The sequence below is a fragment of the Wickerhamiella sorbophila genome (assembly GCF_002251995.1).
Source record: "Wickerhamiella sorbophila strain DS02 chromosome Unknown contig2, whole genome shotgun sequence".
In the NCBI taxonomy this organism is placed as follows: Eukaryota; Fungi; Ascomycota; class Dipodascomycetes; order Dipodascales; family Trichomonascaceae; genus Wickerhamiella; species Wickerhamiella sorbophila.
The window spans coordinates 1,461,387-1,483,006 of NW_020194005.1; the positions used below are offsets into that span (position 1 = coordinate 1,461,387).

Below are 21,620 nucleotides of genomic sequence, written 5' to 3' on the forward strand. Positions count from 1 at the left end.
CGCTTATTACCCTGGATACCTAGTCTCATGAGCTCCGAAGTGTCTGAGGTCGACGTAGCCGTGGAAAAGTCTGAGTATCTCGGTGATGTGCGTGCGCGGCTGTTTTTGCTTTCGCAATTTCCCACGCGTCCCCCAACCTATGCTGAAATCCATGATATTTATTCAAAACTGACGGCTGCTGCGCTAGAGGGTGAATTCGATTTTGATCTTGAATCACTGCTGAAGCTTTGCGACGAGCGTTCCCAAACTTTGTCCGTAGCACAACGTGAAAAAAGCATAGAATCAGGCGGCGATCAGTTCGCAAGCGAAGACGATGTTTCCGTGTATTCTTCAGAGATGGATAGTCTTTCCGACTCCGATGCTGTGGGAACTGCGGAATCGGATGGTGATGTTAAATCAGAAACAGCAGATGGTGATGCAATGGAGGTGGACGAACCTGAAACAGCTCAACCTCCAGAGGAGCCCGATCAAGAGGACTCTGTGCAAGGAGAAACGAGCACAGAGGATGCTGAAACAGATGAAGAAAAGGTGGAACCCGATGCCCCTACTGAACAAAATACTGCTGAAGCGGAGACTACAGAACAGGAACCTGCAGCTACAGAATCCGATGAGCAGGTTTCGGTGGAGGCCAAACCTGATACTCATTCAAAGGAGCCAGCCCCTAAAGAAGCTTCCCAAGAAGCCGCTGATGAAACTGCGACTGAAATAAAGAGTGGAGAACCAGCAACAACTGAGCAGATGTCTGCAGCAGTTAGCCCCGTCACAAAACCCACCGAGGCGCCAGCAAAAGAGCCAGTTCAAAACGAGAGTAAAAAAACAGCTACTCCTGATGACCAGCCTAAATCACTCGCCAAACTTATGCGACTCGAGACTTTAAAACAGTTGGAAGCTCAAAATGCCGAACAGTTGAAGTTGAGCCAGGCTGCCTTAGACATTCAATTGAAGAATAGAGACTTGACTGTCGACGAGTCCAACCCTACCAGTATTGATCCTGCGAATGTGGATGATTCATTTTTGGCTTATATTGTCCCTGACAGACTTCCAGAACCGCCTCAGTATCGTAGACCGCTGGCCGAACTTTATTATTCCGTCAAGACTATGCCAACGTGGAAATTGCTTCCTTCTTCTCACAAGGTATTGAGCACAGATATATACAAGTTGTCGCTTCTGGAGGGCCGTTTAGCTATCGCTTATGGCCGAATCGAGGAACTTCGACAAAGTGGTAAATGGAGTTTGTACCAGAGAGCCAAGTTCAAGCCTCCTCCCCGCGAAGAGGTTCACCAAGATTATCTTTTGGACGAAATGCGCTGGATGTCTACGTCATTTTCCGAGGGACGAAAGTTCAAGATCGCAATGTGTAAACAGATTGCTGATTCCATTCTTGATTATTGGCGTCTAGGGCCTGAAGAATGCTGTATCAAAGCGCGAGCACCTAAAGAAATGCCACCTCTTGAGGATTCGACCACAGTAAATCCCGCAGATGTCATGGCAGTTGATGAACAGGTTCCAGATTCTAAAGAACAGTTCTTCACCTCTCTGGTTCCCCTGGCTGGTGACTCGGTCACTTTCCCGCTCATTGTACGTCCTGACGAGCTCAATGATGTCTCCAAACAACTGTATGATGACCTGCATGAGCGGCCAGTGCTTCAGCAGAGTCGTTATACCAACGAGTTCGACACACTCAGTATTACATCTGTTACAAGATTCCTTACGGCCCCTGATTACGCAAGGGGATGGCGGAGGGTTGCACTGGAACGTCCGGTAAAGCTTCCTGCCGTCTTTGCGACTTCTGGTACGGAAAATGGGCGCCTTGCTTTGCCGAAATCGTCCAAGACACCCTTGTTCCCCGGTGCACAGACAGCAATGCTTATGGACCATGAGGTTCGTGCGCCAAAACCGCCAGACGTTCGTTATATGAACACTAGAAACGCTACAGTTTGGACCCCTAGCGACGACCAGCGACTGCTTATAATTGCAAAGGAACAAAAATATAACTGGGAAATTGTTTCTGCGTACCTCTGTTCAAAACCGACAATGGGGTACACCTCAAACATAGAGAGGCGGAGCCCATGGCAATGTTTTGAGCGGTGGCTACAGCTCAATAAAGCTTTCGATGTTCGTGACCTCAAAGGTCGGTATGCCGAGCAAGCTCGCATTTGGCTTGAGACGCTACCTAAAGCTCAAACTGCTGCTAAAAGACGCCTTTCTGCTTTGGGCGTACCAGCGGACAATTTGCCGCGCGGCCACAAACGTCTACGCTGGTCGTCGATGTTTGAGGGTGTGCGCAAGGCCCGAAAGAAGAAGGAAACGAGCATAACCAAACCTAATCCTGGACGTCGTCAAGCGGCCCTTGAGAGTCTCAAAAATAACAGCACAGGTGAAAAATACAAAGTTCGGTCTGCTGCAGAATTACTGCAGCTCAAGTACGAGCGCGATAGGCAGGTTGCTGAGGCCTATGCGAAAACGCGAGCAAATGCTCAGCAAAATGCTGCCAGGACTGCAACCGCCGGCACTGGAGCTCCGGGCCATGCTGTACCTAACGGTTCGCAAATGCCTGTGCCTGCACCAACTGGCCCCACGGCACCCAACCAAGTAGGTGCTATGGGACGGCTGCCCACAGGTGTAACCGACACGGAGAAGGCAAGAATTGTTGCGCAGCAAGCAGCCTTGATGCAATCGCAGCAGCGTGCCCAAGCAGCAGCGGCAGCAGCAGCCTCGAACTCTCCGCAACCTGTCCAGCGGCCGCTGTCTGCTCAGTCTGGTGCGACAGCGGGTAATCTTCAACAGCGTCCTCAATCGGCGGGGGCCACGATTGGCAACCCAACAGGCTCTCCTACCCTGGATCAGCTCAAGGCGTACGGCAATATGCCCCCGTCAATTGCTGGTCTACCTTTACCTGCTTCTGTCGCTGCCGCAGCTGCTCGTAGGGCTCAGGCACACGCACAAGCTCAAGCACAGGCCCACGCTCATGCCCAAGCACAGCAGGCTCAGCAGGCACAGCAAGCCCAACAGGCTCAACAAGCACAGCAGGTACAGCAGGTACAGCAAGCGCAGCAGGCACAGCAAGCGCAAAACCAAGCAAGGGCACAAGCCATTCGTAATGCCACACCAGAACAGCAGCAGCAGATGCTTGCTGAAAGGAGGAGGATGATCCAGATGGCAGCTGCTCGCCGTCAAGCCCAGGTCCAGGCTCAGGCTCAGGCCCAGGCTCAAGCTCAGTCGCAAGTCCAGCAAAGTCAAGGGGTGCCTCCTCAATCACCTCATTCATCGCACGGTGGTTCTCCTTTCCAATCACCGGTAATGGACTACGCGACCGTTCCTCAAAGCTCGCCGGGTACCCAGCCCATGCTGCCTCCACAACGTTCTGGACTCAACGCGGCTTCTGCTGCCGCCGCCGCGGCTGCCCGAAGTATGCCTGGTCAACAGACTGCTTCTCCCCAAACAGCCAATGCTCAACTTATGGGCATGCCGCCGCAACGAGTAAAGATGAGTGACTATGTTACAAAGACCCAGTTCCAGCAGCTTTTGATGCAGATCCACCGGCAAAACCCCTCGTGGACACGACAGCAAGTGCAACTGTTTGCCTCGCAACAAGTACAGCGTTACATTCGTCGCGAACAGGAACAAAAGCGCCTGGAAGCGTTGCAAGCCCAGGCGCAGGGCCAGGGGGATCCTCGGCAAAACCAGGGTCAGCAACCACCTTTCTAATTTTTTTATACATGACTTATTTCCACAGTGTTAAGATTACAAGGTACAGACGCCCTGTTTAGTGCAGTCAGAGAGGCCGAGCTTGAAAATTGCTCGCCAACGCAGTTTCGGTGCAGACGAACCTGTGACTGTGAGTTTTTGGGATATTCCGGCTTGCTGTCTTGGCTCAAGAGCAGCACTTGATTGGGGCTGCATTGTTAGTTGTAGCGACCGGGGTGCAGCCACCTCGAATTTGAAGTTAGTGATCTTCTTGTCTGTTAAGTTACCAAAGACGGCGGTAACCTCGACTGAATCCTCGGTTTTGCTGACGGTGAAATCAACCTTGATGTCTTCTTCAAGAATTGTCTGAACGGTAGAAGTGGTATTAGCAGGCTTTGGTGAAGAAACCCATTCACCAAGCAAGTCGTTAGTGGCAGAAGCTGGCTGCGCAGGGGCAGCGGCGACCGGAGTGACAGCGGGAACCGTAGGCGACACGGGGGCTGGACTTTGGGACGAGGCGCCGATGTCCAACAAATCAAGTCCTGGGCTAGGCTCGGAGCCCTCCGTGGAGCCTCCACCGAGCGTCAATCCACCAAACGACAGACCTAGTAGATCAGCGGCCGGTGCATCATTTCCGACTTTTTGAGGAGGAATATCGTCGATATCGATAAGAGAGTTGATTACTGCTTGACGAGAAGTGTCAATATGCTTGCCGCTGCCCATAGATTGAACAGTGACGTTTTTAGCCCCTTCATAATCACCTTTGGCGGTGAGCTCATACTTTTGGATGAGCTGCACAATGTATTCCAAAAGCCCAATCATTTTGGCGTGTGCCTCTTCATCGTCACTGTTTGATTCGTCCTCGATAATCTTCTGGAGTTTGGGTCTGGCGTTGCGTAAGGCATTTGCGAGCTCTTCGAAAACATCGCTGTCAGTAATAGGTTCACCAGGGTTCATGTTGTTGAGCATTTCCTCAAGAATCTCGGCCTTCCTGCGGACCTTGTCCAGCTCCTTGGCCACCTTAGCGTGATAATCGACCTTTGTCTCTTTGAAGCCTGCCATGACCGACATGAGGTGGTTGGCTTCCCTTAAATCCTCAGGGTTCGAGGACATGAGCAGTTCCTGGAGCTTGGCACTTTGGGCCTCGCGGTCCTCTTCTTCGAGCTCTGCAGCGCTCATGAGCGTATCGCTGACGTTAAGCACCGCGGCGTCGTCACGGTTGACTTCAGGGAACATGTACCCCTTGTAACTGAGCAAACGGTGCATGTCGCGAATGTGTCCCAAATCGTCTCTGTATTTTGAGGTGCGGCAGATGGTCTCGCGCCACTCCTCAATTGCCTCTAAGATGAGCATCTGGACCCGCGAGTAATGAAGTGGCGGGCGCTCTGGGAACCGACGCACGAGATTGTTGAGGAATTCCTTGCGCGAAATCTGAAGGTGGAAGGGATAGCCGCAATTTTTGACGCACACATCAAGCACAGACATGGCCAGAATGGCTCGTTGCTGGCTCATGTTGTTGATAATCTTGACAATTGCAGTTGCAGCCTCCCGCGGAGCAGTGCCCTTCTTCTCATTGATGATGTCTGCAATCTGCATGTTGACTCCGAGATCAGGCTCGCGGAGAGTCGGGCGAGTCGCTCGGTCGATAAGTGTCAACAACCGTCCGATGGAAGGCGGTCCAGCCACTCGCATAGGACGCCTCTCTCCGTACGCATTGTCTGTGCGGAAGCGGTCAGTGTAACTGCTGCCATGCCCCGCCGACGATCTTCCAGACTCCAAGTATTGGGAGGGTGCCATTTCGTGAGGGTTCAACAAGAGGTAATCGCAACTTGGGACTGTCTTTCAAAACGCTGGCTGGTAGGTAGGGTATGGGTAACCGTCCATCGCGCCGAGTGTGGGTAGGGGTAGAGGCTCGGTTAAATGGGCAGTGCCTGGCTGGAACGCCTGTGAAACGGCGGAGGGAAAGGCTGTGTATTCAGTAGAAATCCTCATTGACTCGACCAGTTATTTTCAAGACACGTTCATGGACTGAAAGGTGCTCTATTTTCATATCTGGCGCTCTCGGGCCCCCGCCAGCTCTTGGCAGGCGAAAAATCTGGTATTTCAGGAAATTGTTCCGTATTCTTTCACCATTTAGACATTTTTCGTCCTAGTTAATACATGAGCACGGGTTCGACTGATAGCGGCTTCCTAGCCCTAAATATTGACTCATTGAACCTGTCGGCTATTTAATGTCTAATCGCGCGGTCCGTTCGCTTCGTAATCTATGAATTTTGTTCGTCGGCTCTCTACTAAAACAACGGCTAGTTTGGACGCATCGAAACTCAAACTGAATCTGACCTCGTCGCCGAAGGCTCTTCCTCCGGCCGACAAGCTCGTTTTCGGTAAGACTTTCAGCAACCACATGCTTATTGTCGACTGGACCGCTGAGGCTGGCTGGGGGATCCCGGAAATTAAGCCCTACGGTCCCTTCAGCATGGATCCTTCTTCTTGCGTGCTGCACTATGCTTTTGAGTGCTTCGAGGGCCAGAAGGCATTCAGAGACGCTAGCGGAAATATCCGTTTGTTTCGCCCGGAGAAAAATATGGAGCGACTCAACAAGTCGGCTGATCGCATCTGCCTGCCAACTTTTGACATCGAGCAGGGTGTCAAACTGATTGAGGAGTTTGTCAAGGTCGAGAAGGACTTTGTTCCTCAGGAAAAGGGCTACAGCTTGTACCTCCGCCCCAGTATAATCGGTACCCAGAACAGTTTGGGCGTCAGCCCACCTAACAGCGCTCGTCTGTTTGTTATTGCCAGCCCCGTTGGTCCTTACTATGCCACTGGATTCAAGGCTGTTCGTCTCGAGGCTACAGACTCCGCCGTTCGTGCTTGGCCCGGTGGTGTCGGCAACCGTAAGCTTGGTGCCAACTACGCTCCTTGCGTCAAGCCCCAGCTGGATGCCGCCAAGCGGGGCTTCCAGCAGAACTTGTGGCTCTTTGAGGGTTATCTCACTGAGGTCGGCACTATGAACTTGTTCCTCGTGTTCCAGAACGCCGACGGCAAGAAGGAGCTCACCACTGCACCTCTTGATGGAACTATCCTCGAGGGCATTACTCGTCTCTCGATCCTCGAGCTTGCCCGGGAACGTCTCGACCCCAAGGAGTGGGACGTGACCGAGCGTAAGGTCCACATCAACGAAGTTATGGAGCGGGCCAAGAAGGGCGAGCTCATCGAGATGTTCGGTGCAGGCACCGCGGCTGTTGTGTCACCCGTCAAGGAGCTCAACTACCACGGCGAAGCCATCGAGGTCCCCTTGCCTAAGGGTAAAGAGGCAGGCCCCGTCACCGAGACCGTTTCCAAGTGGATCTCTGACATCCAGTACGGTATCGACGATCATCCTTTCTGCAAGGTTATCGCCTAATAGATTGCATGCCGTATCCCTATCTGTAAAAACTCTATATAACCGTGTTTAATTGCCTTTTAGCATTGTGTCTCATGCTGGGATCCGAAACCTGCCCTTTGAGTAAAAAACGTCAACACAGCCTCGATGACAAAGGGGCCGCTTCATACAAAAACCCTTGTGACTAGACCCCATTTGCAAAGGTAGCATAAAGTGCGAGCACTTTCGGGAATAGCCTTGTGATTTAGTTGCGTATTTGATTTCATCTGTGGCCCAAATTGACACTAGCGCATGTCGTTTTTATTTGCAAAGGGCAAGGTCAAAACTCCGCAAGAGCTAGTGGCGGCGCTCTATGAGTGGACGACCAGCATTGATGATTTGGCTCAGGCCGAACGCAAACCAACCGAGGAAATAGCCGAGCTTTTGCAGCAGGCAAAGCGTATAGCCCACGGAGAACTCAATGGGGAGGCCGATCCGGATCTTATGGCTGCGCTCGCGAAGGAAATGTACGCCAATGACCTGATTATCCACCTGATCCACATTCTTGACCGACTCGACTTTGAAGCTCGCAGAGACGTTGCGTCCCTCTTCTCTTTCCTCCTCCGCCGTACCCCGACAGTGGAATATTTATTGAGCCGACCCCAGGTGTTTGATGCTCTGATCGAGAGCGCCGGCAGCCCTGAAGTCTATCGCAATGTCGGCAGTATGCTCCGCGACTGTGCCAAGCATCCGGAACTCACCCGTAATATAATGGCCAAACCGAGCTTCTGGTACTTTTTTGACTATTGCCGAGACTTACCGTTCGAGGTCGGGTCTGATTGTTTCACCACTCTTGCTGAGTTCCTCCGGTGCAGCCCTGAGCTTTCTGCCGAGTTTCTGGCTGTCAACGGCAAAGAATTCAGCCATAACATGAATACACTTATGCTTTCAGACAACTATGTTACCAAGCGACAAGCCCTCAAACTCATGGGCCAGCTTATTCGCGAAAGAGCAAACCAGCCCTTCATGGTTCAATATATCGAGGACCTCTCAAATTTGAAGCTCGTGATGCGGCTTTTGCGTGATAGATCAAAAAATATTCATATGGAGACGTTCCAGCTTTTCAAAGTATTCGTCGCCAACCCGCGAAAACCCGCGGTAATCTTCGATGTTCTGGCCAAAAACAAACAGCGACTCCTCGAGGTTTTGAGCAACCTTGGTGCTGATCGTAAAGACGACAAACAATTCAATGACGAGCGGCTGTTTGTTATGCGTAGAATCAAATCGCTCCCCGATGTGGATAACTCCAAACCACCAGCGAGCAAATGGTCGGCACAACCCTCACCTGAAAGCTCACCTCCCAGGTCGCCTGCCCGATCACGCTCTCCTGAATATATGCCACCATCTGGACCTCCGTCCCCGTCTCGAGCTCAGATTCCCGCCGCTATGCAGCTGGGGCATGCCGCGCCAGTACTCAACAGCCAGCTTCCTCAGCTAGGCCCTCCAGAGCATCGTGTTTAAAATCATAATTACATATATCTACTCATTCATTCTAGACCGGCACACAGATTTGGTTTACAAAATACCGCACTGCTTGGGGCTGCTCGTCCCGGCATAGGTGGCCTTTCAAATCAGCACTTTCCAGCTCCTCTGTAGCAATATAAATACTCCATCCAAAATGATTGCTCACATCCTGGGCCGACACACCAGTGTCGGCTTGCCACGGTTCCAGACGTGACATCCACTGGACAAGGCGTTCGTGGGTTGGAATGTATAGCTTCTCCTCAACAATGAACACCCCGCTGTGTAGCTTTCGCAGTCGAATGGGAAGGCCCAGATCGTCAGCCAGCTCTACCGCCGTCCTTAGATCGTGCGGTGACACCAGCTCAATCCCGCGAGATCGGTTATAAACAGCATATACATCATGGAGTGTCATTGCACCGCCCTCTTTTGAAAGAATTTTAGACGAATCAAAAAAGTCTGTCAATTCTCGAGCAAGCTGATGGTAAAATGTCTTCTTTCCGCTCGCGGTCTCCCGAGAGATGCTGGTTCCAATACCAAGCGATATTGCGAGATCGCTGTTACCATAGGCTTCGACTAGCTTTATAACTTCTTCAGCACGAGACATGAGTGCTCTCAGGTCTGCAAATGCCTCGACCATGACTGCATCCCCCTTTACGTGCTTTGAGTTGGCCGCTTCTTCGATTGAATGGATTCCAAACTTGATAGCCATTGTGTCAGTATCCAGTACTGGTGTGCTTGTTTTACTTGTTTGTGCAATCGTCTCTTTAGACTCCTCGAGAACCTCTCCGAGTTTACCATAGAACTGTCTACTCCCTCCACTTCGGAAACTGAGTTTCACGGTTTCACCCAGCGATACTTTTGTTTCCGTTTTTGCTTTCAACAAGAACCCACACATTTCACACTCCACCAATGACGGGTGGTTTGAAAATGTACATCGCGGACACACCGTCTCTTTTGACTGAGAATCGATAGCGGCCGGGCTGGGCTGGCTTATCGAACTAGCCTGTATAGCTTCGAGCGAAGCTAAAACGCCGCAATTCAAACATGTCGGCAATGCACTGCGGCCAAAAACGAATCCTTTTGACAATTGGTTAGAAAACGTGCAAATTGGGCATACCCAGGTGCTGTCAACTGTCGCTTCCTCCACTGCCTGATCATGGCGTAGCGCCAGGGTGATTTTGCCGCTGGACCGCACAAACTTTGCGGTGTATTCTGTAGATTCAATTTGACTCAAGTCTAGCCCAATCGAGTAGTCCTCGGGCCGGTCGTCGTCAACATAACAGAGCCGGTGGTCGGTCAGATATATCCAGCCTTTCTTGTACTTGGACCCCTGGTTGCCCTTGTACAAACAGACATTCTGCTCGGATGCCCGCAGCTTTTCATTGTCTTGAAGAGTGGGGGTTTTAGATATAGTCAAGCTAATCCTCCGCCACATCCACCTAAGACACTTAATCAACGACCTTACGTTATTTAAAGGATGAGATATCTGGCCAAGGCATCGCTCGGAAATTACTCGAAAAGCTAACACTGTTTTATGTACAATATTTTTATGACTGCTCAGTAGGGGTAGGATGGTGGCTGTGCGAAGTGCCATCAAGAACATCGCGGACCTCGGTCAAGCCAGGCTCGTGGTTGGAAGTGGTGCCCAGAAGAGTGTTTGCCAGGTCCTCGCGGGCATTAGCAAAGGCCTCAGATCTGATGTTCTCATACATAAGACGTTTCTTGAGCTCAAGGGCATTGAACTGTGCGGTAGATGACTGGCTGCTTGAGTGACTAAACTGTTGGTCGACGGCCAGATCAAGCTCCTCCGGGGTGATGATGTACTCGCGAGTCGACTGATACAGCTCGAGAAGCTGAGCACTACGCAGCTTCATTTGCTCTGCCAACACGGCTTTGCGGTTTGCCCCGCGCTTCAAAGCCAGAACGCTTTTTTCTTCCTCCGTTCGCGGACGCACCATTGATCCAGAAAGCAGGGAGTTCTCGATCGTGGGCATGGTCAGCTTGATGGCTTCAGATTCACCAGTCTGAAGCATACGCTCACGCAGACTAGCAGCATCATCGTGCGCTTTCTGACGGCGGGCAGCCTTTTTAGTCTCCAGCACCTCCTCGGTCTCCAAGGCATCTGTTAAATAACGACGGCGGATGTCGGCGCTTTTCTGGCGCCACTCCTGGTGAGCAGTCTTGGCTTCTTTCACCTTTTTAGGTGCCTTGGCGCTCAAGGCAATTTTTTCACTGGCGCTGAGTTCTTTGCGTCCGGATGAGACGGCTGAAGAGCCTTTTGGGACCATCTTCGGATCGGCAAAGCCAGTGCGGATCTTTGCCTCTTCTGCCAGCTCAAATGCTGGCTTCACTCGCGGCACTATCTGTCTAGGTTTTGGGAGCACACCGCTCTTGAAACCGTACTTGGCGATCCCTTTCATTTTATGAAAATTACGATGACAAATCGCGTGGGTGCTTAAGGTCGGACAATAGTGCAGAGGGAGGTTAGAGGCTAGCTATCTAAAGTGTACATAGTAGGGAGAAAAAAAGACGCCGCAAACACGATTGTGTGGGCTGCTCTCGGCATTGAAGTACCTACCATGTATGCGGTTCGTTTAGCCACTGGTATCAATCAGCATTCGACACTGTCGAGAATGAGCACGCCCTCGTAGCCCGGTATTCAACTTTACTATCGTCCCATGCGTCGTTTTGGGCGAAGAGTTGAAACGAGATAAACGCTGCCACGAAACAGTCTCACAGAGGCATGCGTTTGTCTAGCAACAAACAACCGGTCATAAGAGCACCCTATCCTCGTCCTTATCGCCCCTATCTACTCTACCGTCTCTCTATAGCCTATCTAATGCAGCTTAGCGTCACCGTCACACTGCTGCGGGGTGCCCTGCAGTCATAGTATTTGTAAGTAGCAGTGGAGCCGTGCTTTACCTTGACTTGCAAACGGGCTCAATGACGTCTGAGCATACCCCGCTGCTTCAAGCAGTCGAACAGACTCCTAGATTGACCCAGAAGATCGCGTTCTACATAGGAACAGGAATCATTGCCATTGTGGTACTATGCGTTGTGCTGTCTGGCTCTTCCTCCAATGGGGACTTGGGCTATATTCAAGCACGCGACGACCTTGTGGACGCGATCTCTAGCAAGAGAATTGGCGAATTGACGAAAAAGATTTATCTTGACGGCCCGCACCTCGCAGGTCAGAACGAGAAGCTGGCTCTATGGACTAAGGACAAGTTCGAGGAGTATGGCTGGGAAGCCGAAGTGGAGACCTATGATATCTGGCTCAATCGCCCTGTTGACCACTCTGTTGCACTTCTGGATGGTGATAAAATCATTCACGAGCTCTCCCTTGAAGAAGATCGGTTGGAAGTTGATGAGACTACAACGCGCAGCGACCGCGTCCCTACGTTCCATGGATATTCTGCCTCTGGAAATGTGACCGGACAGCTGGTATACGCAAACTTCGGACGCAAACGTGATTATGACCAGCTTGTTGCCAGAGGTATTGACCTCAAGAACAAGGTTGTGATTGTTCGTTATGGTGGCCTTTTCCGCGGCCTAAAAGTCAAATTTGCAGAGGAACTTGGCGCTAGCGCAGTGTTGATCTACAGCGATCCAGCTGAGGACAATGGAATTACGGAGAAAAATGGATACGAGGCCTACCCTTATGGTCCTGCCCGCAACCCTTCCAGTGTTCAGCGGGGTAGCGTGCAAGACCTGGCTTTTCACCCTGGTGACCCGACCACCCCCGGCAGACCATCTGTTCCCGGAGCTGACCGAGATGAGCCAGATGGAATTGTGAGCATTCCTTCCATCCCAATTTCTTATCGCGATGCTTTGCCTCTGCTCAAGTCTTTGAACGGCCACGGACCAATTTTCGGAGAATGGCAAGGTGATCTTACTGATGTGGACTACGCCACGGGCCCTTCAGATCTTTTGGTAAATGTTTACAATGAGCAGGTGTATGACTTTATCCCTAATCGGAACGTAATTGCTCGTATAAAGGGTGAGATCGACGAAGAGGTTGTCATTGGTAACCACCGTGACGCATGGATTATCGGTGGAGCAGATCCTAATTCAGGCTCTGTAGTTACGCTGGAGCTGGCAAGAGTGTTTGGAGAGCTCCACAAACGCGGTTGGAAGCCGTATCGTACCCTTGTTCTTGCTTCCTGGGACGGTGAAGAGTACGGCCTTCTTGGTTCCACGGAACATGGAGAAGACCACGCAGAGCACATTAAGAAGAAGGCGCTGGCGTATCTCAACTGCGATATGTGCTTTAGTGGGTCACGGTTTGGCAGCGAAGCTTCGCCGCTGTTGAGCAAAATCATCTACGAAGTAACCAAGGGCATTAGCAATCCCTTCAATGAAACCCAAAGTGTTTTCGAGGGTTGGGATGCTCAACGCGGCGGTGCAGTGACCGGCTACCTGGGGTCTGGAAGTGATTACACGGTTTTCCAAGACTATCTTGGTGTTCCAAGCCTGGACATGAGCTATGCGGCTCAGGCTGGTGACAACGTCTACCACTACCACTCAAATTACGACTCCTACTACTGGATGACGCACTTTGGCGACGTAGATTTCAAGGCGCACAGTGCGATTGCCAAGATTATTGGGTCAATTGCCATAGAACTTGTCGGGAGCCCGGTGATTGGGTTTTCCGTCGAGTACTACGCTGCCGGTATCAAACGGGTGCTTGAAGACCTGCTCTCGAATCCCAACGAGCTGTCACATGAAAGCGACGCTCTTTTGGATGTCGCTGACGAGCTTGTAAAGAACTCTAAGAACTTCGATGCCCAATTGGATCAGCTCCGCGAGGACGCCAAAACCGATCTTCCCTGGTACAAATTCTGGCAAAAGTATTTGCTCCGCCGCCGCATTGCTGCAGCCAATTTGAAACTATTCTATTTGGAGCGCGAGTTTATCTACGACGAAGGATTGGACGGCCGCAACTGGTACAAGCATATGCTGTTTGCACCGAGCCGATACACCGGCTATGCCGGACAAGTCGCTCCAGGAATCGCCGAGGCCCTGGAAGATCACGATGTCGAGAAGCTCTCGAAATGGATCTCTATTATCCAAGGCGCCATCAGCCGTGTTTCTAACATCATCGAGTAGAACAATTTCAGACTATATGTCACTTATAGTAACAATTTGCGCATAAAGGTGCATGCCTATTACATCATCGGCATCACCTCGTCCTTGGTGATCTACATAACACTTTGCCACTATGACGCACAAATACGAGTTTGGAGTCCAGATGTCATGCAGTGGGTGCTCTGGGGCCGTGGACCGGGCCCTCGGACGCCTCGACGGCGTTGAGAACAAGGAGGTCTCGCTTGAAAAGCAGACTGTGGTCGTGCAGTCCGAGAACCTCAGCCTCCAGGAAGTTGAAGCAACTATCGCTAAAACTGGTAAAAAGATCACTTACTCCAAAGAGATCTGAAGACTGTAGATATAAAGTTTCATTTATTCTCCTAGATCGATTTTCTCAGCATATTTGGTCAAGTTACTTTCGAGTCTGGGGCTGATTTCAGCTCCATGGCCAGCAGCGACTCGCAGCAGCAGCTCATTGAGCTCAGTACGTCCCAGGATGTCCACATGCTCGGCGGTTTTGGCGCCTCCTCTGAGATCAAACTTGTCTGGTTGATGCAGCATCTCCACAATCTTGACCTCGGATCCTGCAGGGTTGAACTTAGAGTCCTTCTCTTGCCATTTATGGCACATGAGATGGGTCAGTAACGAGACCGTTCCATCTCCCTCTCCACTAACTACGCTGTCATCACTGCCATATTCCATGGTGACATTGAGAGGCGTCGAGGTATCGTTAGAGGAGTCTTGGTAAGTGTACGCACGTTCCGTGGGCTTACCAACGCCATAGAAGCAATAAATCTTGAGGTCTGGGGCATTTGGCAGTGCAACTTCTAGAGGATTGACCCATTTGGACGGGTCGTTCTCGTTGGCGGTTACTTCTGCTCTAGTCTTGGCCAGTCCATGCGAGAACATGCTGTTGGCTCGCTTTCGGTACCACTCAGGCGCTAAATTAAGCAAGTACTCTGTAGTTTCCGCAGCAGTGAGGTTCTTTTCTGAGAAAGCGCTTTTAGTCTCCGAGAACCGTAGGAATTTCCCGTAGCTACCATGCGACGGCAGCGAGCCGTTGGTGAGGATATCATCAGGCGCACTGTCCAAAGTGCCCCAGACTGCATCGCCGCCTTTGGGAATCATTGCGGCCACACCGGGGAAAGACAGGGCAAGGTCGCGGCGCTCGTGGCGGCCAAAGAACTTTTCAAGACCATACACAGCCATTGAGTTCAATTGGACAGTGTCACGCATTTCGCCACTCAATAGAGCAGACGAGGCTTTGGGAGTACCAAGCATTGATCCCGATATGTCGACAAAAGCCTCGATGTGGTCGTTGACCCAGCTCTTGCCGCCATCACCAAAGCCTTCGGCTTCTACCCATTTGAAAAAATAAAAAATAACTTGTGAGCCCATCGAGTGTCCAGCTAAAACAGTTTTCTGGCCGCTCGAGAGGGAGTTCAGTTCGATCTGACGTTTCAGCATGCTGAAATAGCGGTCGCGGCGCTCTAAATCAGGGAATCCCAATCTCCAGTCGTATGCGGCAACTGACATGTTGTTTGTGTCGTATCCGAGAGCACTTAGATTCTCAATGATTTTACTCCAGAGCCAAAATCCAGACATGAAAAAATCGGCAGCTTCCATTCCCTGTGCAGCTCGAAGACGGATGCCAGGCGGGTCAAGACCAGTCTCATTGTCCAGCATGAGGTGCTGTAGCCAACATTTCTTGTCTGTAAACATTGTGCGGATCATGTACCAACTGCCCCAGAGTCGTTTACGGTAATGAGGCTTGGAGGGGCATTCTTCTGTCCCGGTAACACTCCAAGACTCAAGACTGGTGGAAATCACACCAGGAACCAAAACAACGGGGTGTTTGGCAGAGTAACCTTCGCCAGCGAGGTGAGCGCCGACCTCAAACGAGTCACTGAGCTCGCTGCTCGAGCTCGTCATTGCATCGAATTCCTCAAGAATTGAGCGTGGCAAAAGATCTCTGTGTGAGATTTTGAAGTTGTTCAGGGAAATATCATCAAAACCGATCTTGCCTGTGTACTGCATATAATAGATTGCGGCGCAAATGCCCAAGACGATGCCAATTAGCAAACTCAAGCGCCAGCCCCGGAGGACGAAGATGGAGCCCAATTTACCAAGCGGCCCTCGGCTTTTCTTCTTCTTTTGCTTAGAATCACCTGGCGATTGTTGCTTAGAGGACTTCGCATGCTCATGGCCATCTTTTTTGCCATGTCCTCGATGGCGCACTGACATAGCTTACCTGAATGCAGGAAAGTGACGGAAGCGATGAACCGGGCCGAGGTATGAAGAAAAGGGTGTGTTTCTAAAACAAGCCTAAATACTAGCTATAAGTATATTGGGGTACATTCTGACCACGAGGCAAGAGCCGGAGAAAAAAAACTCCATTATTCCGAATGGAAAAAAAGCCCTACGTGGGGGTCGAACCCACAACCTTGTGATGACTTTTATCTCTTGCGAGTCTTAAGAGTCACACGCTCTGCCGATTGAGCTAGCAAGGCCGATTTGTGCAGAAAAAGAAACCTGCCTAGAAGTAGCAAGGTGAAGTTAAGACAACGGTACACCAGGGCCTCACAGCTCCGCATAGATGCACATTGAATTGCGTTACTACTATGTACACATAATACTAGACTTCTTGTTCGCCGAAACCCAATTGCGGTGAGTAAGTGAGTTTCCTCGGATTCTAGCTAGCCCACCCAACACGGTCCTTTTTAGTCATGGACACAGTGTTATTTACCCCAACCCGCATCTCTGGCTCGGTTTGTTATCACTATACTGTTTATTTCATGAACGTCACCATGAGGGACCCGGCCCGCGATATACTTCGCGGTCTGACATTCTATGAAATGGAGTATACGAATCACTCTGATTACCTTCAACACCAGGCACCAGGAATAAATGGGATCACTTACGCCGACACGATATTTCCCACATTTCTGTTTGTATCAGGAATGGGTTCTCGGTCAACTTATAGAAACATCCAGACGGTAGGGCTGGGATTATCGTACAATTTCCTCAAACAATTTGATCGAAGCTGGGTCAAATCGCCCCAAACCATCACCGTTCGCCCCTTTGGTGTTTTGCAGCGCATTGGCCTAGCAGGCCTTGTTTTGAAGCTAGCGCCAAATCCAGCTCGGCTCGAGAGCTGTGCGTACCCAATTTGTGCAATTGCGTTGTGGATGTGTCTTTCCTATGGCATGGCTACCGATATAAGGCACCCCTTCAAAAAGGCAGCTCTCAGTGCTCAGACCAAAATCGACAAATTCGTGCTTTCTAGTTTTGGGCCTCACTTCACCTTATACACTCCTGATCTGGACCCTGAAGGTCTTCTTGGAACACTCATGGCTTCTGTATCTATGTGGTTTGGCGCGTGGGTTTCCGAAAACATTGTTTCATATAATGATGCCTTCATGACAGGGCTATCGCTGTTCTCTTTCGGGCACATGTTCAGTTACGCTTTCCCACGGACATGCCCAATGAACAAACCTTACTGGACGTTGAGCTTCATGCTTTCAACAACCGGTGTTTCTCTGCTCAGATACACTTTTGTCAAGGCAGCTGTTCCTTATTTCCCCTCGATGCTAACCAAGCTGCTCTCCGCGACAGGTAAGCACACGCTCTTATTGTTCTTTGCGTCTGCAGTGCTCGATAAAGTAAGCGTGACAGCTCAAGTCAAGCGACTTGTGAACAAGTTTGTTGGGGGAATCGCTGGCGATTTGATTTCAACAACGGTTATCAACACAGGCCTCGCATCTCTTGCGATGATGCTTGGTTGACAGAACTCTTTTTCCTCATTTATTATATAGTCGATTGATTATTTACCGCCAAAGATCGAATGGAGCATGGCCAACTGGTCGCTAAAAACCTGATGGGCGCTGCTCAATTCTGAGCTACTCTTTTTGGCTAAATCTTGACGATGCTTGATAGACAGAACCAATTGAGCATCTTCGCGAGTGAGACGAGTCTTTTTGGACCTCACAAGCTCAATAATTCGCGTGGGTGGCAACTTTAAAGCCTCATAGAAATCAACTGCCCGGCTGAAGTCGACATCTCTGGGATCAAAGGCAACCGATTTAAGCATTTGTTGCAAAGAGAGAATGTTGCTAAACATTTTTCGCAGTCCACGCTCTGAAAATGATTTCACATTGTTACTCTCGTGGACAAACAGCTCGTTCATCAACGCGGCAAGCCCAAACATCACAAATACAGAGTCAGTGCGGGGCAAATGTTCAATCATGAGGCGATAACATGTGTGCACTTCGCGCTGAAGGATTTCAATGTACGAATCCCGCTCTTCCGAGTCCTCAGTCCTAGAATAGTCGCCCTCCAAGACCATGCGGTCAAAATAGTAGACAGTTCGGCACATGACATCACAGCGAAGCACGCGAAGAGCTCTGACGGCAGTGTTGCTCATTGTCGTTAAAACATTGTCAAACTTGCGTAAGGTAGTACCGGCTAGCACTGCTTTATTAGGCGAGACCCCAGTCTTAACTGACGCGGTTTGAGCATCCGAAAGCGTCCAGCGCTTACGGACCCGTTGACGAAGAGCTTTAGATTCCGAAGAAGAGCCAGAACTGGATGCTTGAGTCTGGCGAATCTCACGAAGTTTATAAACAACCCATTCAATGCTAGTGCACAAGAGTGCCAACCCCCCAAATGAGTCCAAGTCTAGAAGATCCCGGGCCATGATATCATTGGCGTTCTGGTCAGAATGTGCTTTGCCAAGATACACTCTGAGTTCTTTGGAACTAACTTCACTAGCACGTTCGGTGGGCTGGGACCCAGATAGTTCGGTTCGCAGCGTCTGATGCAATGGTGTGAGGACCTCTCCCACGGCCAGAGTGTATGCGAGTTTGGTTTGTTTGGGCCCAGAGGCCACATACTCGTTGAACTTGGTATTGAAAAAGTCGACAACAATATCCATCATATCAACAAACAGAGACGTATAATTTTCGCGGAACGTCCGACCTGTGTTAAGAACTCTTGTCAACAGGTTTAGCATATCCACGAGTGAGACAACTGCGTTCATAATGGGCATTTGTGAAACATTTCTGTAGTCTTGATAGACTTCTGCAGCATTCAGAGACTTTGTGACGTCATTGAATGAGCGCTCTAGAGCCTGACGAAGTCGCGGCAAGAACACGGTCTCCAAAAACTGGTCCAAAAAAGCGTCAATACGACCGACACAACGGTCAGAAGAATCTGCTGGCCCCAGGGTGCGGTTGGCACGTTGCAAAAACGCTGCTGCAGGCTCAATAAAGGCCCGAACGTTCAGAACATTGGCAGGAACGACGATGGTGAGATGCATTTCCTTGGGTGTATCCATAAACAGAGGTGCCTCATTGGGATTCTCCTCAGCATTCACAACCAGGCCCGGAACAGAAGACTTCAAGGCTACTTTCAAAGCGTTCATTTGCTCAATGAGATCATGGTCTGTTGTGTCTGCACCAGCAATTTTAAATACGGGCCCATTGACCACGGTATGTGACTCGGAAGTCACAGAAAGCCAAGAACGTCCACCTGCACGAGAAGCCTGACCATCATCGACATAGCTCACAAAAATTTGCTTGATTTCATGCTCCATTGCTGTCCATACTGTGCGGACGTCGTAACTGCCCAATTGGCCTTGCGTAACCACCTCGTAAATTACGCGATGGGCTTCAAGAACTGCCCCGAAGCGCGAAAAAAGGGTCGTTATGAAACCTTGCAGAACAGCAATGTGATTTGCTTGTTCTGGGGATCTGAATTGCTCAAATAATGTACCAGGAAGCGCTTGAACTTTTTCCGGAGTGATCTTAGCCTGTCGAACCACGCTCTTCACAGTTCTTTCAACCAGACGACGGATGTCTGACACCGTTTTATTTTGAAGCGATTCTAAAGCCGACTGTATAGCTCCGACCTTGGACAAGGTAAGAAGCAAAGATCGAATATATGTGAAAGAGTCCTGCTCGACAGAGACATCTGCATCTTCAACCAGCGGCTTGCTCAAGGTTCCGATAAAATCGTTGAGTTTGGAAGTAGCAACATTCTCAGTGGTATCCAGATGTAAGCGATCTGACACGGCCTCCTCTGAGGAGCATGATTTGTCGGCCATCTGGAAATGGAAGTATCGATCCGACGTATACGGTGATCGCAAATATATATGAGCGGACAGCTCCTCTACTAGAGTCGGAACAAGGCTCAGCTGACGATTCACAATATACGACTGAAGGTGCTGAACAGCTGGTACGCGTAAAAGGTCATAATTGTTGATGGTTTCCAGGGCGTGGCTCAGTGTTTTATGGGCGTCATTGAAGCGCTTTTGGGAGACCTGCGCCTCATATCGGTCAGGGGCTTGCTTCAGATCCTCTATAACATCCAGGATCTGCAGCATTTTTTTGTATTTTAGCGAGCTTTGCTCTAAATCTTTGAGCATGGGCTTACGCTTGGACAAAAGATCCCCCACAGACTTCAGATTTTCCTGGGTAGCAATAATGTCGTTATGGTTCGAGTGTATACCGTTGACAATGGCACGGTAGTTATCAATCGATGAGTTGAATCCGCGGTAGTTGGCGTCGACCTGTTCCTTCAAACAAGTACGAATCTCGTTCTGCAGGTTGTCAAACTCGTCCGCGTAGCGTGCCTTTCCAATCGACGACTCGTCCATCAATGCTAGCGCTGCCTCTAGCGGATTGGCGTCGTCATCGAGCAACTCGTTGAAGTGCTCACTGACTCGGTACAGCAGCAGGTCAATGTCCTTCATGCTGACTAGTCGGATGGGGCAGGCCCGGTTTAGTTAAATTAGGTAGCGAATCCACGTACGACAGCGCGGGTTAGCTGCACTTCTTTCTGTAAATAGTGCTTCAGGTTTTCTCGACCGATTTTCTCAAAGTCGAAGTCCAGTAGCTGCTCACATTCGGTTTCATCGCCATTGGCTATATCGGTAAAATAGGGGTGGGCAAGGGCTTCCGAGGCAGTTAGGCGCTTGTCGGGTTCGTACACCAGTAATTGTTCAAGTAGATCGTAGAAAAGTTCGTTTTCCATTCCCGGGAACCGTGTGCGCAGTGGAGTAGGCGCCTTGTCCCCAGGCATCTGCATGATGACCGCGGCGAGGTCGTACTTTCTATTTGCGGTGCTCAGTGAAGCAGTGGTTTCGTACCAACTAAGTGGTGGAGCACCGAGGCCCTGGCTGATGAGAATAAACTGATCCCGTGATGATTTCCCTCGGAACAGCGGTTCTCTGAGTACGAGCTCTGCAAATATACACCCGACGGCCCAAATATCTAGGCCGTAGTGGTAGCTGTCCACACACACAATGATCTCAGGCGCCCGGTACCAGCGAGTGGTAACATAGTTAGTGTACTTGTCACGATCATAGCTCTCACCAATTACTCCTCGGGCAAGCCCAAAGTCGCATATTTTTACCACCCCCTGTCTGGTCACCAGAACGTTGCCAGGTTTCAAGTCACGATGGACAACATTGGAAGAGTGGATATACTTGAGAGCACAAAGTAGCTGATATGTTACATTCGCGACACACCACTCTGTGATCACTTCGCTTGGCCGGCGAATGATCGAAGACAAGTCGGTGTCCATGAGCTCGAGATAGCAGTACAGGCCCTGAAATGGCGGGGTGGCCACAAGATCAGCGTCCAGCAATTGAACAATATTGGGATGGCCTCTGAAATGACGCATAATCCTCAGCTCGCGTATGGCTCGACGAACATGAATGTCGTTGTCGAACACGCTCTTGATGCGCTTGATTGCGACAGGCACTGCTTCGCCATTGACGTACGTGCGGAACTCGTGGACATCGCCATAGGTGCCAAATCCAAGCACACGCACCGGCTGGTATTTATCGATTACCGAAAATGAGATATTGTCGTAGTTTTTTCTGTGGTTCATGATGGAGACACGCCGCGCAATGCTCTGCACATAACCAGCAGCATTGAGCCGCCGCGTTGGGTGCTTT

The 21,620-nt window shown here is 50.4% G+C and overlaps 11 protein-coding genes across 11 annotated transcripts; 5 read left to right on the top strand and 6 right to left on the bottom strand.

The window, feature by feature from the left end:
- Positions 1–27: 27 nt before the first annotated feature.
- Positions 28–3,708, top strand: B9G98_04114 (Chromatin modification-related protein EAF1; the record flags this gene model as incomplete). Its single annotated transcript, XM_024810671.1, has 1 exon — positions 28–3,708. The coding sequence occupies one exon, from the start codon at positions 28–30 to the stop codon at positions 3,706–3,708; it is 3,681 nt and encodes a 1,226-aa protein (XP_024666439.1).
- Positions 3,709–3,744: 36 nt separating this feature from the next.
- Positions 3,745–5,484, bottom strand: B9G98_04115 (ADP-ribosylation factor-binding protein GGA2; the record flags this gene model as incomplete). Its single annotated transcript, XM_024810672.1, has 1 exon — positions 3,745–5,484. One exon carries the CDS (start codon positions 5,482–5,484, stop codon positions 3,745–3,747), a length of 1,740 nt encoding a protein of 579 aa, XP_024666440.1.
- A 469-nt stretch (positions 5,485–5,953) lies between these two features.
- On the top strand, positions 5,954–7,090 carry B9G98_04116 (Branched-chain-amino-acid aminotransferase, mitochondrial; the record flags this gene model as incomplete). Its single annotated transcript, XM_024810673.1, has 1 exon — positions 5,954–7,090. One exon carries the CDS (start codon positions 5,954–5,956, stop codon positions 7,088–7,090), a length of 1,137 nt encoding a protein of 378 aa, XP_024666441.1.
- Positions 7,091–7,360: 270 nt separating this feature from the next.
- On the top strand, positions 7,361–8,569 carry B9G98_04117 (Mo25-like protein; the record flags this gene model as incomplete). Its single annotated transcript, XM_024810674.1, has 1 exon — positions 7,361–8,569. One exon carries the CDS (start codon positions 7,361–7,363, stop codon positions 8,567–8,569), a length of 1,209 nt encoding a protein of 402 aa, XP_024666442.1.
- Positions 8,570–8,600: 31 nt separating this feature from the next.
- Positions 8,601–10,007, bottom strand: B9G98_04118 (Vacuolar protein-sorting-associated protein 36; the record flags this gene model as incomplete). Its single annotated transcript, XM_024810675.1, has 1 exon — positions 8,601–10,007. The coding sequence occupies one exon, from the start codon at positions 10,005–10,007 to the stop codon at positions 8,601–8,603; it is 1,407 nt and encodes a 468-aa protein (XP_024666443.1).
- Positions 10,008–10,119: 112 nt separating this feature from the next.
- B9G98_04119 (hypothetical protein) lies at positions 10,120–10,992 on the bottom strand (the record flags this gene model as incomplete). Its single annotated transcript, XM_024810676.1, has 1 exon — positions 10,120–10,992. One exon carries the CDS (start codon positions 10,990–10,992, stop codon positions 10,120–10,122), a length of 873 nt encoding a protein of 290 aa, XP_024666444.1.
- A 523-nt stretch (positions 10,993–11,515) lies between these two features.
- B9G98_04120 (hypothetical protein) lies at positions 11,516–13,681 on the top strand (the record flags this gene model as incomplete). The annotated part of the gene is made up of 1 exon (XM_024810677.1): positions 11,516–13,681. The coding sequence occupies one exon, from the start codon at positions 11,516–11,518 to the stop codon at positions 13,679–13,681; it is 2,166 nt and encodes a 721-aa protein (XP_024666445.1).
- Positions 13,682–14,032: 351 nt separating this feature from the next.
- On the bottom strand, positions 14,033–15,904 carry B9G98_04121 (Phospholipid:diacylglycerol acyltransferase; the record flags this gene model as incomplete). Its single annotated transcript, XM_024810678.1, has 1 exon — positions 14,033–15,904. The coding sequence occupies one exon, from the start codon at positions 15,902–15,904 to the stop codon at positions 14,033–14,035; it is 1,872 nt and encodes a 623-aa protein (XP_024666446.1).
- A 482-nt stretch (positions 15,905–16,386) lies between these two features.
- B9G98_04122 (hypothetical protein) lies at positions 16,387–17,445 on the top strand (the record flags this gene model as incomplete). The annotated part of the gene is made up of 1 exon (XM_024810679.1): positions 16,387–17,445. The coding sequence occupies one exon, from the start codon at positions 16,387–16,389 to the stop codon at positions 17,443–17,445; it is 1,059 nt and encodes a 352-aa protein (XP_024666447.1).
- Positions 17,446–17,483: 38 nt separating this feature from the next.
- On the bottom strand, positions 17,484–20,411 carry B9G98_04123 (putative exocyst complex component sec8; the record flags this gene model as incomplete). Its single annotated transcript, XM_024810680.1, has 1 exon — positions 17,484–20,411. One exon carries the CDS (start codon positions 20,409–20,411, stop codon positions 17,484–17,486), a length of 2,928 nt encoding a protein of 975 aa, XP_024666448.1.
- A 38-nt stretch (positions 20,412–20,449) lies between these two features.
- B9G98_04124 (Mitogen-activated protein kinase SLT2/MPK1) lies at positions 20,450–21,553 on the bottom strand (the record flags this gene model as incomplete). The annotated part of the gene is made up of 1 exon (XM_024810681.1): positions 20,450–21,553. One exon carries the CDS (start codon positions 21,551–21,553, stop codon positions 20,450–20,452), a length of 1,104 nt encoding a protein of 367 aa, XP_024666449.1.
- Positions 21,554–21,620: the final 67 nt, after the last annotated feature.